Here is a 14,196-nt window from a genome sequence, read left to right on the forward strand (position 1 = left end):
CCCCCCCCTTCTCTCTTTCTCTTTTTCTTATAAAAACAAGGCTCAGGTTGAAGCTAAGAAGGAACATGAAGGAGCAGTTCAGTTACTAGAGGTAAGCAGATACCCTTTGTGTTACCTTTGCTTGTGGAGGTTCCATTCTGAATGTGATAACTTTGCAGTATCATCATTTTTGAAAGTTTCAAGTATGTAGGCAAATAGAGGTTTTTTCTCTTTTGGTGTAATTGCATCCTTTAAAGACTATAATTCAGTTAGGAGGGCATTAAGCTTAGCTGTTGGAAGTGATGTGTATACTTCTGTTTTTCTTTGTATAGAATGGAAATTTTCATACTATTTTTTGTAAAATATTATCAGATATATAAAAAGGACGTGATTACACGTGAGAATTACTATCATTTAGGCTGGAAATAGAGCTTCAAATAAACTACCTAAGGTTCCTAATTAAATACTGTCTAGTAAACATAAAGCTACGTGCTAAAGAGCCAAACCTAATGTAAGCACTTGGATACTTTGAAAAACCTTCAAAGGGTGTGGTACAGAGAGAACACTTAATTCTTTTTATAGGAAAATTAGATCTTTTCGAGGTAGTCTGAACTGGGCATTTGAAAATCAAGGGCACCAGAAACATATTCAAATTTTTAATTAGAAACACAGAATAATTTTGTTTGGAAGGGACCTCAGGCTATCTGGTCCAACTCCCTGCTCAAAGAAAGGCCCTTTTCAAAATTACTATAGGGTGCCGAAGGCTTTGCCCAGTCCATTTTTAAATATCTCTGGGAATGGAGCTATGACAACCTCTATGGGCAGCCTCTTTCAGTCTTTGAGGACTTTCTTTATGAAGAGTATTATTTTTTTATCCTGTTAGAAATTTTCTCTGAAAGCTACCCATGTCCACTGCCTCTAATCCTACTGCTGTTTTGTCACCAGCTGTGACCTTTCTTAGTGTTTCCCAGCTATGCTGCAATATGTTTTTAGAATGTACCAGTGACTCTTGGATTTAGTAAGTAAACACTGTTAAGTAAATTAGGTATTGAGAGATGATTTAGATGATCTGGTTTACTAACTTCTAAGGCACTAAATGCCTACACATACTGACATCATTCATAAAGACAACACCAACTATAAAGATACGTTAAAAAAATCTTAGCATTTTCATTAACAGTTGCTCATAGCACTTATGACCTTGGCACAGGGCATTACCTGTAAATGCTTTAGTAGGTGTGTTTATGGACTTTGAATCACATTTCAAGCCTTCCTTCAAGTCATTAATCCTAAAGAAAAAAAAAAATCTAGTAATTTAGTCCCCTGTGCCTAAGGATGCAGAATTGTTTGTGTCTTGTGTAGAAATGACAGGAAGAATAGGAGCAAATTCTTACTCCCATTCAAAAAACATGAGCTTGTTAGTTGGAATAGGGCAAAGTTTGCAAAAGCTTTTGTTTTAGGCTGGAGTGAAATTTTTAGAGATTTTAAACGGAGACTCTTACAATAATGGGACCTTTATAATGGATACATACAGTTATGGTTAAATTACATATGAAAACACAAAAAAATCAAAGGAGAATTGAAAGAAATTAATATACTTGAATATCAGCCTGGTGCTGACAAATCCTCTTATTCACTTTGCTGTCTGCTATTTAGAAATGGAGGCTGACCCAGAGTGTTGTGCAAGATAGGACAAATGACCACAACATGTAGCAGAAATTAGAACTCCTGTAAGAAGGTTCCCAAAGCAAGCAATTCAGTTTTTCAAAACTAGGCTCAACAGATTCTTTAAGTTCCAGTCATATCGTTTGATGTACTGGGATAAGGTAAAGTGTCAGAAAATAGAGACACACAAGTAAATAGCACACTAACTGTATCCAGTTTTCCTTTTCCTCTTTTTTGTTCTTCACTTTTTTCATGCAAAATAGGTTTTGGCTGATAATTACCCAATGAGATTTTCTGCCTGAGGAAAAGAAAAGGCATTAAATGGTAATTAAATCTTAACATAACATATGTATCACAAAGATCACACAATACTATAGGTTGATTATAGCAAGTTCATTGTCAATATTTCATGTAGAAATGTGTTTTTAGCAAAAGGTAATTTCTAGTCGTCTTCTCACAGTAGTTCTGTCTGTGCACTTACCAGTCATGCATTGATGAAAGGTGGTTTTTCTGGTGCATTTTTCATCTCTAAAAAGACATTTTAAAACTTATTTGTATCTATAAAAATTATAATATTCAAAAAAAAAGTGTTTTACTCATGGGCTTTCATAATCATCATATAAGATTAAATTATTATTTAATGCCTGGTGGAAAGTATATGATGCAAAAAAAAAAAATAGCAACAAAGCAGGCAAGTGATTATTTACCACCCTCAAGCTAATCAAAATTCCTATTTAGCTTATTTGTCTGCAACCTCTGATTTGCATAACCCCATCAAGTTTTCCTGAGCTTTTGCTTTTTATTCCCACAAGCCTATTAATTTTTAGCATTTTATTTAATCTGCCAGTTGCAGTTTAAGATCAGCAGTGGTATTGATTTCTGAAGAGTTCTATAGTGTGGATCGCATTACTGCATGTTTTTACATGTGTTAACTGTTCTAATATATTTTGCTTTGAAATGTAAAAAAGTGTTCAAGACTGTTTTATTTCTTTGTTTATTCCACATCTCTTTGTTTACTGTGTCTTGTTTGGAATTTATTGCTTTGCACTTCATCCAGAACACCTTGGACAGCATGCAGGTATTTTAGGGCATAAATTCTCCTTTCCCTGTCCTGAATCCTGCACTTTTCCCTTTAAAATGAGTACGATAGTCCTGCCTAACCTTGCATGGGATGCGTGCTAGAACCATTGTTATGCAAGCATGCTTGGCATTTATTGGCCTAATACCAAATCACCAAAATCAGATAATTTTTTTTTTTTTTTCCTACAAGAGATTCATCTTCAAATATAGCATGATTTAATGAGAACTCTGATACAGGTTTTGAAAGTTTATTTCTTATGAGCATGCCCAGTAAGAATGGTTTGGTAGTTTATTCAAGATTGTAGCTTTCTGACTGTGTGGATTTTGTCTGAATTCGGATTGTTTCTTTGTTAATGCAGAGATAATTTTATGCGATCTTATCACTTGGGGTTCACTTATTGAGCCACCTACCGAAAGCTGTTGCTGCTACGTAAACTGTTAAGCTGTGATATGTAGCAGAGTATTTGAGCTAATTACTAGTCTGAATTCAAGCCTGTCCACCTGGAAAGTTGCTCATCATCTTATCTGTCTTGTGTGAACAGTATCTGTCTTTTAATGGATGAAGTCTGCTTCATTTTCCATTTAAGAAGCTGTTCAAGTTTTAGAAATAGCACTATGTATTGTATGAGAAACTTGGTAAGTCCTAAGTGACATACATTCAATATGGTTTGCAGTAGAGAATGTCTTTTCAAACAACCACTGCTATAGGCAGATCCGGTTTTAGGGAGATCTGGTAGACTCGGTGCTTTTGTGCCATTGATATTAGGATGGGCAGAACCATGATACAGAATAAAAAATTAGTACTTCTGAAAGTGTAAGCACATACCTCGCTCTGCAGTGACATACATGAATACATCAGTTTTCTGCAGAGAGGTGAGTTCTGGCTGGCTAACAATGAACCAAGCACCTGCCTGACGTCAAGAAACAAAAATGGATATGGGGATGCCTCCTGTTAGTACTATCGTGGATCTTATGGCATTTTTTTCTTCATATAGTAGCAGCTTTGTGCTCATTTCTAACGCACAACCTTGATTAAAAAACTAGTAAAGGCATTTTTCTTCTAGGCTTCGTACTGTCATGAGAGAAGATTCTAGATACTCAAAAGTCAAAGAAGGAATATACTGAAATGCAATTAATTTTGAATTAATAAATAATAATACATTAATATTTTTTTCAAAAATATTTTTAAGGCAGCTTTAGCATCTTGCTGCGGTCCGGATTGTGATGTTTATGTTTTTTATTTTATGCTAGAGTTTCCATCACTGCATGTAGAAAGGTCAGTACGTATTCTTAAGAGAGTTGAATAGCTCATCCTTAAACTTTACATTAGAAAGACGGGATCTAAAACCTCAAACTATTTTACTGCTTTGTTCCTTTAATAGTCTTTTTAAATTGTATATAGTTGCCTTATTCACGAAGCGAATTAACAACTAGCTAAGGTTCAAATTTCAGTTGCTCAAAACAACAGTGTAATGATGAAAGACATAAAACAAAAATCAAAGCATTTAATGTTTGTGTAAAACTCCCACAATGTCACTGTAGCTTACTGTTTTCTGTTTCATAATCAGTCAGATAGATACCCTGAGACTTCTTTAGCAGAACTAAATTAATTTGTGTTGTATGAATACAAAGAAATTACATCCTCCAAATTCACTGCAGCTTTAAGAATGTGTTTGTTACAATAAAAGGAACAATCAGTACCACCTTCTGTCATAGGAAATTTTTTGTGGTGTTCTGGGGACTATAAGTGTTTATCTTTAGCTGTGCTAAGATCTTGTATAGATGGTATGTAATATATGTTGTTTTCTTGATATGTGCATTTGTTTCTTGTATGAACTAAGAACATTTTTCTCTTCCAAGAAAAAGCAACGTTAGTACAGTTAAATGTATAGAATTGATATCCAGACTTCTTTTGTTAGTACATTTGTTTAACTAGGCATATACTGTAAACAGGTTTTTAATGAAGAAAAGTAACGTTTGTTCATCATAAAGCATCAGATTAGGATATAATGCGTTTGCTTTCACGTAAGGAGTTTATTACTGCCTCTGTTGAGCTACTTTTACTTGCAGCGTTTGGGTCACAGCACATAAGACACAAGTGGTCTCAAATGGCACTCTGGCACATTTCCAGCCCCTACATGAAAATCAGACCTCACTAATGAAATTATCAGGAGCTTGGCTGATCCCTCAGTCTTTGTAACAGGTGTTTATATGCTCTTTCTTAACTCTCTGGGTACTCGAGATTTGTGGTTTTTCTCTTCAGGAATATCTGATAGTGCGTGCGAAGAGATAGGCAGACTGTATAAATGCACATTAACATTTAAATGCATTATATTGGAAACATTATTGTATCCTTAGTTTAGCTGGTACAATGGACATGCAGATTTTGGATAAAAGGGTTTTTTCATGATCTAGTGTCTTCACTACCCTTATATACATTTTGAGTAAAAGTTGTAGAAGTCATGTATTCCCATGCTTTCTGTCATTCCTTTCAGCCAGGGAATCTTTCCATCACCTCATCCATTTTTTTCACATCAGGAATTCATGAATTGTATGTAGGCAAGTTTCCCAAGTCAGCACAGAAGCTTATCGTTTAAGTTCTATTTTGTTAAAGACTGATGCCTCAAAACGAAAACAAAAATGTTTGCCAACAATGACATTTTGGTACTTCGCAGAAGCTTACAGACAATCTTCTCTTGGCTGGTGTCTGGATTACTTCTGTGTGCTTTGGCATCTATAGTGAGGAGCATTATTTTTGAAAGGGAATTCAGCCAGTAGCTAGGCCCACATTCTGCATGAACCACTGTGGGGGTTGTATTTTTTTGTTTTTGTTGTATTTTAATACATAAATGTTAATCTAGCAATTCAGGAGGCCTCAACTTAATAGCGGAGGATGGGCAAACCTCAGAAATAGATCAGTTTGAGTGAAAGTCGGATAAGCACACAAAAGTGAAATTCAGATGTGCGTAGAAGAGGATCTGTAGGATCTGTTTGCAGGTGTTCTTGGCAGTGACTTTTTTAGCACTGCCAAAAAATATGATGAGGAATTTCCCCTTTGGAAACTGGGGATGAAAGGAGTACTTACCTCAATATTACAGGGCTACTAAAAGGTTTCATTCTAAATACGGGTGAGAATTTAGAGGGAGAAAAGTGTTATTGTGACATGTTCATCCAAACAGTTTGCCTGTCCTGGTTTCCTGGTACTTTAGAAAAATCTGATGCAGTCGCAGCTCGCTCTGATCTCAGTCAAAGGTCTGTGTTATGTTTTGCTTGTGTAGGCCAAGGTCCGAGAGCTAGAGGAGAAATGCCGGACACAGAGCGAACAATTTAACCTCTTGTCCAGAGAACTAGAGAAGTTTCGACAGCAAGCAGGGAAGATTGATCTCCTGAGCAGTAACTCAGTGGCATCCTCAGATATCCCTGGTTCTCCTGGTAAATCTCTATCCCAGTTAATGAATGGAATAGCCACTTCTATAGGCAAAGGTAAGGACCAGCATTTTATTTGTAGGTATCTCTTCTGCCCTCTAGGTTTTAAAACGCAACTCAATGATGTAAATAGAGTTTGACTGTACAAATGGAGGATAGAATTCACTCCTGTTCCTGCTTTGTGACTTGTTTAAATTTCAGACTAACTCTTAAACGTTCACTGAGGTTGTTCCAGTTTTATTCACGCACTGCGGTGAGCAGAATTCTCTCTAATTGTTGTTGGGTGTAGTGATGAGAAACCCGTGCAGTGTTAAAATGATGCATTCCTTGTGTAAATATCTACTTCTGTTGGAAGAAGAAGGACTGTCTGCATATAGAGACTTTGTTGTAAAACCTTCACTGTTTCAAGGACAGGAACAGGTCTGCTGTTCATGGGGGAAGAAAGCAGAGACCCACACACTGCATTAGCTATTACATAAAAGAAATTTGTAAATAGAGCTGGGTAGAAAATGGGAAAACTGAACAGAATATTTTGACAAACATGAAAATGTTTTTGGTTTAGTTGCATTAGTTCCACAGAAAATATGCACTTTGTAAAAACTTGAACGTAAAACATGAAAAAAAAAATTAATGGAAGCAAACACTGTCTAAAAATTGCAAATTCTGTCACAAAGTGGGTTTTGTTGGAAAGGAGTTTCATGGGATATATTTTGGAAGAACTGAATAGGGGTAATACCTACAGTTGCTTACTAAACTATGCAAAGGTCTGTTTGCAGTTTTAACTGTGTTTAAAATACTATTTGAACATGTAACTACCAGGTGTTTTACAAACAGAAGTCACAACAAAAATATTGTTGATTTGAGGTTTAAAAGAAATGGAGAATGTAGAGTTTAAAATAAGAAAAAAATTACATCTGTGTTGGTGTTCTTGCGCTTATAGTACCTAGTATCTTCAACACAGTATGTGTTTTTCCAAGATCTGTGTTGAACTTCTGCCAGGTTGTCTCCTGTTGCCAGAGGCAACTACTGCTCCTCCTAAGTACACAACTTTGTTAACAATTCATTCTTCATCAGAAAATTGCAAAGATCAAGGCAAGAGGTTATTTGAGGACACTTGAAAGTAACTTGCATGTAAATCGCATTTTAGATTGGGTGTTATTACTATGTTGTTATCAAGGCTGAGGAGTGTGCTCACCAGCTCAGCATCACCCATGCTAGAATAACTTTTAACTAGTTGTTCTGCAAGGGAACGCTTGTCACGCCGTTTCTGTTACTTACATATTCCCCTAAAGTTGCTTTAAAATAAGTGTGAAGAGGAACTGGAAAAATGAAATAGTCTTGACTTTTTTTTTTTTTTTTTTTTAATTTAATCTTCCTAAGATTCTAGAAAAATTCTGAGGCATAGGGCCTAGAAATCACAAATCATTTCCCTATCATCACAGATGAGCAGTTATTTTCAGTGAAAGGTACTAAAGTCAATGTGAAACCAAGTCAAAAGGAACCAAGGTGACATCCTTCTTTCATTTCACTTCAGTAACTTTGTACTTGGTATGCCTTGGGTTTTTGAACAAAAATTTGAGCTGTTTGCAGTCATGCTCGCTGTGGTGCATATTAGTTTATAGGCTTTTCTGGAGCTGCAGGTTTTACCTAAGTGGATATTAAACTGCACTAAATGGAGAATTCAGAAGGCATTACTTGAAAGACATAAGAGTTTAGTACAAATTTCCTTAATGCCAACAGGATTAGCTCCTCATGTCTCTAAGGACAGGATTTTCAAAGCAGCAATTACTTCTAAAGGAAAGGTAATTAGGTATTGAAATGTCCTTTAGGCAGCTAGTGAAGGTCCAGTCTGTACCTCTGGAATTGATCTAAACAGGCTCAATCCTCAAATTAAGATCAACTAAACTTTTTTAGGTCCTTGGTCAAACTCTCCAAACTAACTTATATTCTTAAAATACTAATGGAAAGAGCTTTTAAAAAAACCCTCAAAACATAACAAACAGAAGTCTTCCAAGAAATCTTTGACTAAAACCGCAGAAAACACAGCTAGTTCTGTACTGAGGTAATTTAAAGGCCTTGCTCTCTAAACCTTTTTTCATAACCTATTAATTTTTGTGCAACTTAGAATTCAGGGCCTGCAGCACTAGTGTATAAACATCAGAAATCCTCGGACAATGTTCATTCTCGGTATGAATGCACTGATAACAATAAAGTAATGTTTGAGCAAGTGGGCAGGATTTCTAATTATTTAAATCAACCATTTCACAATAATGATGGTAATGCTACAGCAAGTTTTTCAAGCCAGAAGTGTAATTATTTTTATTATGTGTGAGGAAGAAAGAACACAAGAGGGAACACAAGGACAGCTTTCAAAGCAAAGCAAATGACGGAAATGAGATCAGTTTATGACCAGCTGCTTTGCCTTAATTGGTGATGTTTGAATGTATCAGGAAATGAAATGAACCTAGCCAGAATAGATTAGAACGTAAAAAGTTCACTCTAAACATATAATAATGTCACAATCAGATATAAAAACCTCAAGATTTATTATTCATCAGATAAAAGGCTCATTTAAATGACATTTCTAGATAATTTAGGTAGTCCATAATGAATCAGCACCTCCAATAAATCAAATGAGGATTCTAATTGTACTACAAGTATGGCCAGCTTTAATTCTGCTGAGACATTTAAACTGAGTCTGGTGCTCTTCCTTGCCTTCCCTTGTGAGGGTGTTTTTTAGACTTCCTTAACACGTATTTGGGAAAATAAAAGCCATTTTGAGCATATATGGATTTTATGAGACTTTACAAACAAAATCACCGTGCCTTTCTAAGGTTCTTCTCTAGTGTTTAGAGGGGGAAAAGAGACATTTCTCGAATCTGCTGTGTGTTCTTACGAACTGACCTCTTGCATTTTTCATTGTTAACACTTTGTTTTTTCTAGAGTGCAAATATAAAAGGAAAGGTGCGGTGTTTTTTTTTTTTCTTAGTTTCCAGTGAGTTAACAAGTTTTAAAACAGTCTTTAGAGGTCTGATTCCTCCACATTGTTGTTCAAGCCCAGGGATATCAGTGAAATAGCCTTAGATGAACAAGAGAACCTAGTCTGAAATTATTTCTTATTTTGGAGGTAAAGTTAGACCAGTTTTTAAATGCAGACATTTTTGTCTGTACTCATGTATTCACAATCTGCAAAAATAGACTTCCTCTATAGAAATGATCAGGAGATTTCAGAGATTCAGGAGGTTTCAGGAGGAATGTGCTTCATGGACAGTGTGTATCAATTTCGCTTTTTGCAAAGACATTGCTTGATGATGCTTGCGTTTATTTTTTTTAAATCCAGCTGTGACTCTACATACATAAAATCAGCATGAATTTACATATATTATTTAAGCCTCTCATGACCTTTTAAAGAAGCCTCCTGTCCAGAATATACAGAAACTAACTGCTAACCTTGTATGATATGACTCGCCTGAAAATCTATTCTTTCCAATTTATTGCAGATACTAGAATACCTTGAAAATACATAATTTTTAAGCTGCTTTAAAAAACAGAATGCATTGTGGTCCCAGATAAAAGCAGTCCCACAGTGTGGGAAGGAGCCTTAGAGAATCAGCTTCTGGTTGTTTCACATATTTCACAAAGAGACAGAAGTTGATGGCACCCAGTGCAGATGTTACTGAGCAGGAAGAAATTCCATTGCACAAGTAGCCAAATGAATAGAGAAACAGAGGACACTGAAGGTGGCAATAAATGCAGTTAGGCAGACAGATCCGTTTTGCAGAGCTAGATCTGGGGCAGAAGCTGTGTTTCCACATACACTGGTGGATATGGGTATAGACTTACCCTGATGGGAAGTGAGGTATCCAAGTAGACTGCATCTGGTTATTCGCACCATCTGGACCCATGGATGTGTCCAGTGACATGATGCAATTACAACTACCACACTGTTTTCTCTCCTATGTGTTAAGGACTCAAGGTAAAATTTATGTACCCTGTTTCACAAGTGAAAAAAAAATAAGAGAGTTTAATATCTTCCAGTGTCTTAATATTCCTGGAGTTCTTGATAACCTGTGTTCCTATCCTGGTTATCATCCTGTATGTATGCAAGGCAAGGGCTATGTTGTCCAAGAATCTTTCTCCACATTTTGTATGTAGTACCACTAATTTAATGACAAAGCCTGAAAAATCCAGGAGGTATGAGACCAAACAGCAGTTTCCTTTGAATGAATAATCACAGTTGGACCAATTATTTATAGGCTTGGCGCTGACAGGCTGATATGGCAAGCACATTAACAGCAAACAGAAGGAGCTAAATTGGCTAAAGGTTTCTGAACGGGGATGACTTTTCTGTTATATATGTGAGAAAGGTTCCAAGAATAAAAAATGTGCCCTTTTCAGCCTGGGAATTGCTGTAAGCGGGGCTGGTTGTAATTAATCTTTTGTATGATGACTTGTGTATTTCCCTGCTGTCAATGTGCTTAAGCTGTCCTGCTGTAAATTGCAGTGATGCAGAGAAAATTAATCATACTGGACTAAGGAGCACACCAGAAAAACCCTCTGATGATACGTTTTGGAGCTTATTCTCCTGTGTATATGAATAAAGAGGTTCCACGGATAATTCCTGGTGACATGTGTCTGGGAAGCTTTTGATTCAGTAGCAAAACATTGCTGTCCAGACTTCTGGCAGAACTGGAGATGAAATGCTGAACCTACACGTATCCAGGGTCTGAAAAATTAGAGCATAGGTTCCTTATGTTAATGAGAGAGAGAGAAAGGAGAAAGCACTATGCATATCTGACTGTGTCAGCAATGCCTAGACTGTGCTTTGCTATAACTTCTGCTGATGCTGCAAGTATAATTAGGCTCAGTTTACAATTTCCTGCTTGTTTACATGTGGTCTAGGGACTAAATAACAGTAAAAGGGGAAAAAATGTAGAAGTAATTTATGTTACACTTTATTAGTGTCTCTTGCCAACCTTGATGAAGTTGTTCTCGTGACTTGTCTCCCCTCACCATTAGGCCTGGTTTTCACTTGCGTCAGCAGGAGATTAGAGTGTCCACCCTCTTGTAAGGCTGCCTTCTTAAGTTCTTTAAATGTGCAGTGTAAACTGCCTTTTTTTTTTTTTTTTTTTTTTTTTTTTTTTTTTTTTTAACTGCTTTAAAAAAGCACAATAAAAATACTCAAAAAGCATTTCTGGAGATTTTTCCTTTTTTATAGACTATGTGTTCCATTTTTGAGGAACGGGAGAGATGGCACTGTGCTCAAATTATGTGTTTTATTACTGGTGTTAATGATGAACTCTTTAAGAAATATGAAGCAGGTGCTCTTGGAACTTACTGCCCTGCAAAAAGCCAAACCACCTCCCTTCATTTCAAAATGACTATGCTGTGAACTAAACTATTAGCATTTCAGTCACTTTCCTAAAAGATAAATGCACAACTTGATTCTACTTTCCAGTATATGAGAGAGTCCCTGAAATAAACAGAAGGGTTCCAACAATTCTGGGCATATTAAACAGCATGTCAAATAACTTCTCCAAAGTTATCCAAAGATATCAAGGTGCTCAGAACAAAGGTGGACATCTTTCTTCATTAGGGGAAACTTCAACTTTGGTTTTTTGGAATTAAAATACCTTCACTTTCCACGTTATGTTCCATTACATATTGTTGACTTATGTAGTTTACCAAAAGGCTGGGAACTAGTAGGCTTAACTGCTTTTATGCTCTGCAGTCTACCTACCTTAGTCTTTTTCTAGAACAGTTTCTAACGGGAGGAGAAAATAACTCACTGCTGTCTATTAGTCGGCACTGTTTCTGCTTGAGAATGCTTACTTACTCTCAGATGTATTTTTTTTCACTGCCAGGTCATGAAAGTCCTTCTGGAAGTCGTTGTGTGATTTCAGAGTTTATACGACCCCTTCAAATATCTGGAGACAAACCAGAACAATTGTCCGTCAAACCTACATTCCTGTCCAAGTCAAGATCTGGTACCCCAAGATGCAGATTTGATTCAGACGTGAGTCTTCTTAAATTTGTTACTAAAAATGTATGTTATGGGGCCAAGACTTCTCCTCTCCAGGGGACGAATGTGGGTTGATCCACCTGCTTGTAAAAAGCCAAGACATGAGTGGTCTCATTTTCTGAGACAACGTGGGAACAGGACCGGTAGGAATTTAACTGATATTTCCAAAGAAGTCCCAGCTGATAGCCTAGTTACACAGAATAAAAAATGGATGTGTGAGAACCTCATGCTTCTATGAAAACCTCAGCCTCCAGTGATGCATTGTGCATAAGAGGTAGAAGTCAGCATTTCTTCCCGTGTCTGTTTTGGTGTATGCCTGTGTCATGTGGGTTTATTATATCTGCCAAAAGATGAGGCTTCGATACAGCCTGGGCAAATGGAAGAGGAATTCCATGAAGTTCCCTGTCCAGGCAGGCATGCTCTGACAGAGAAGTAGCTCATTCTGCAGGACTTGTTCTTTGCCTGATTTTCATGGCATGGGAATCTTCTCACTACAACTAGGCTGATACCACCCACTAAGCGGTTTCCAGCACACTCTCCTACACTGATACTGAGCCTGTAACCTAGAAGTGAAAGTTACAGGATGTTGTCACTGAACTCTTCCGCCGTTCAACTTTACAGTTTGCATTCAGTTGTACTTTTGACAGGTTCTGTTCCTCCTTTCTTAAAAAGGTTTTCTGGTTTTTAGTAGAACTTTAGTGGAAAGACAATGGGAAGCTCAAAAGAGCTTTACAAAGGTGCCATAGCAAGTTGTTGATATTTATGGCAAATATTAATTGTAAGGAGATATGGGACACATTTTGAAAAATTACAGAAGGGTATTGTTTTCTTTTAAATACTGTAAGCCTGCTTAATATGGGCAAACAGCCATGAGGAAATGATCTTCAGATTTTACCACTCGCAGTCCTGAATCCCATTCTTAATCTTTACAGAAGTGAGTAAATTGAAACTGTGTGCATATTTTCTATCTATTTTATATTCATTGCTACTGAACCTGTGGAAGTTGATAGAAACAAAATGTATTTAAGTGGATCGCAAGCCTGAGTATGGTATAGGATATTCAATAAAATATTAGATTCTTGTATAGTAGGAATTCCATAGACATATTAAGGATTATCCACAAATAAATATATGTGTATATTTATGTGTAGCAACGTTACTGAAAAGTGGGAACATTCACTGCTTTTTGAAGAGGCCACAGAAAAAGAAACCTGAAGTAGTCAAACCAGAAAAAGCAGCTTAGCAGTGAGACTTAGGGAAGCAGAACTAACAGCAAGGAACAGAAGAAGTGAATGTCAAATTTAATTCCCTTTTTTCTATTATTTGTGAGTTATCTCTCACTGAGAATGTCAAGCCCTCTTTTGCAGAATTGTTCCTTGTGTGCCTTCCAGAGTGTAATTATGTGATACACACTTACATTATGCAAGCTCACAGAAATTAAGCTCCATTCTTTCTCAGAGGTATCCAGATCCAGGCAGGGAGTGTATGAATAAAATCTAAAAATGGAGCACAATGCTGTGAAATCTGAAATAAAAAACATTATACTCTGCAAAAGTATATCTTATTGTTACTAGTAACAAATTCTTCTAGAATAAGCATTATTGGGTTAAAGATGAGCTTTGTGACGTGACCATAAAAAGGTATCAGGATGAAAATTTACCTGCATCCCCAAATGCTACACAGGGGAGAATACCTGTTAGCTGACTACTACCGTCCTTCTCACTGGAAGTGGAGTGTTGGCAGAAGAGTGTTGTGCTAACCCAACAAGCTAACACACCTCTTAAGAGTGAATTCAGAGGAGAAGTGACTTGACTCAATATTTTTGGGTGCTATTTTGTTCCATAGTGGGAACCAAGCCGGGACTAGTTTAGGCCTGAATGTTGCAGTTCAATATTCACTCTGTCCAGACTGTAAAATTTCAGTCAATTTTTGGACGACTTCTCTTATTTGATCCCACTGTTAAACCTAGTATTGCTACCTTAATTAAAGTTCTTTGAAGTTCAGGTGAAAAGTTTTTCGTTTTT

At 36.7% G+C, this 14,196-nt stretch overlaps 1 protein-coding gene across 22 annotated transcripts in view; it reads left to right on the top strand.

Annotated features, from left to right (window-relative positions):
* Nucleotides 1-14,196, top strand: part of RIMBP2 (RIMS binding protein 2) — a 114,254-nt gene that overhangs the window by 61,304 nt on the left and 38,754 nt on the right. For 15 of the 22 annotated variants that reach the window (XR_003399517.1, XR_003399518.1, XR_003399519.1 and 12 more), the window contains exons 5-8: nt 41-91; nt 2,702-2,722; nt 6,003-6,207; nt 12,015-12,166. Coding sequence is in view for 19 of the 22 variants with exons in the window: in XM_026859597.1 (XP_026715398.1) it covers nt 41-91; nt 2,702-2,722; nt 6,003-6,207; nt 12,015-12,166 (429 nt within the window). In the remaining 3 variants the exon portion in view is untranslated. The remainder of the gene's footprint in view (nt 1-40; nt 92-2,701; nt 2,723-6,002; nt 6,208-12,014; nt 12,167-14,196) is intronic. The other 7 variants (XM_026859599.1, XM_026859598.1, XM_026859587.1 and 4 more) reach the window with 1 other exon arrangement.

The sequence above is a fragment of the Athene cunicularia genome (genome assembly GCF_003259725.1).
Source record: "Athene cunicularia isolate RWA chromosome 15 unlocalized genomic scaffold, athCun1 chr15_part1, whole genome shotgun sequence".
Taxonomy (NCBI): domain Eukaryota; kingdom Metazoa; phylum Chordata; class Aves; order Strigiformes; family Strigidae; genus Athene; species Athene cunicularia.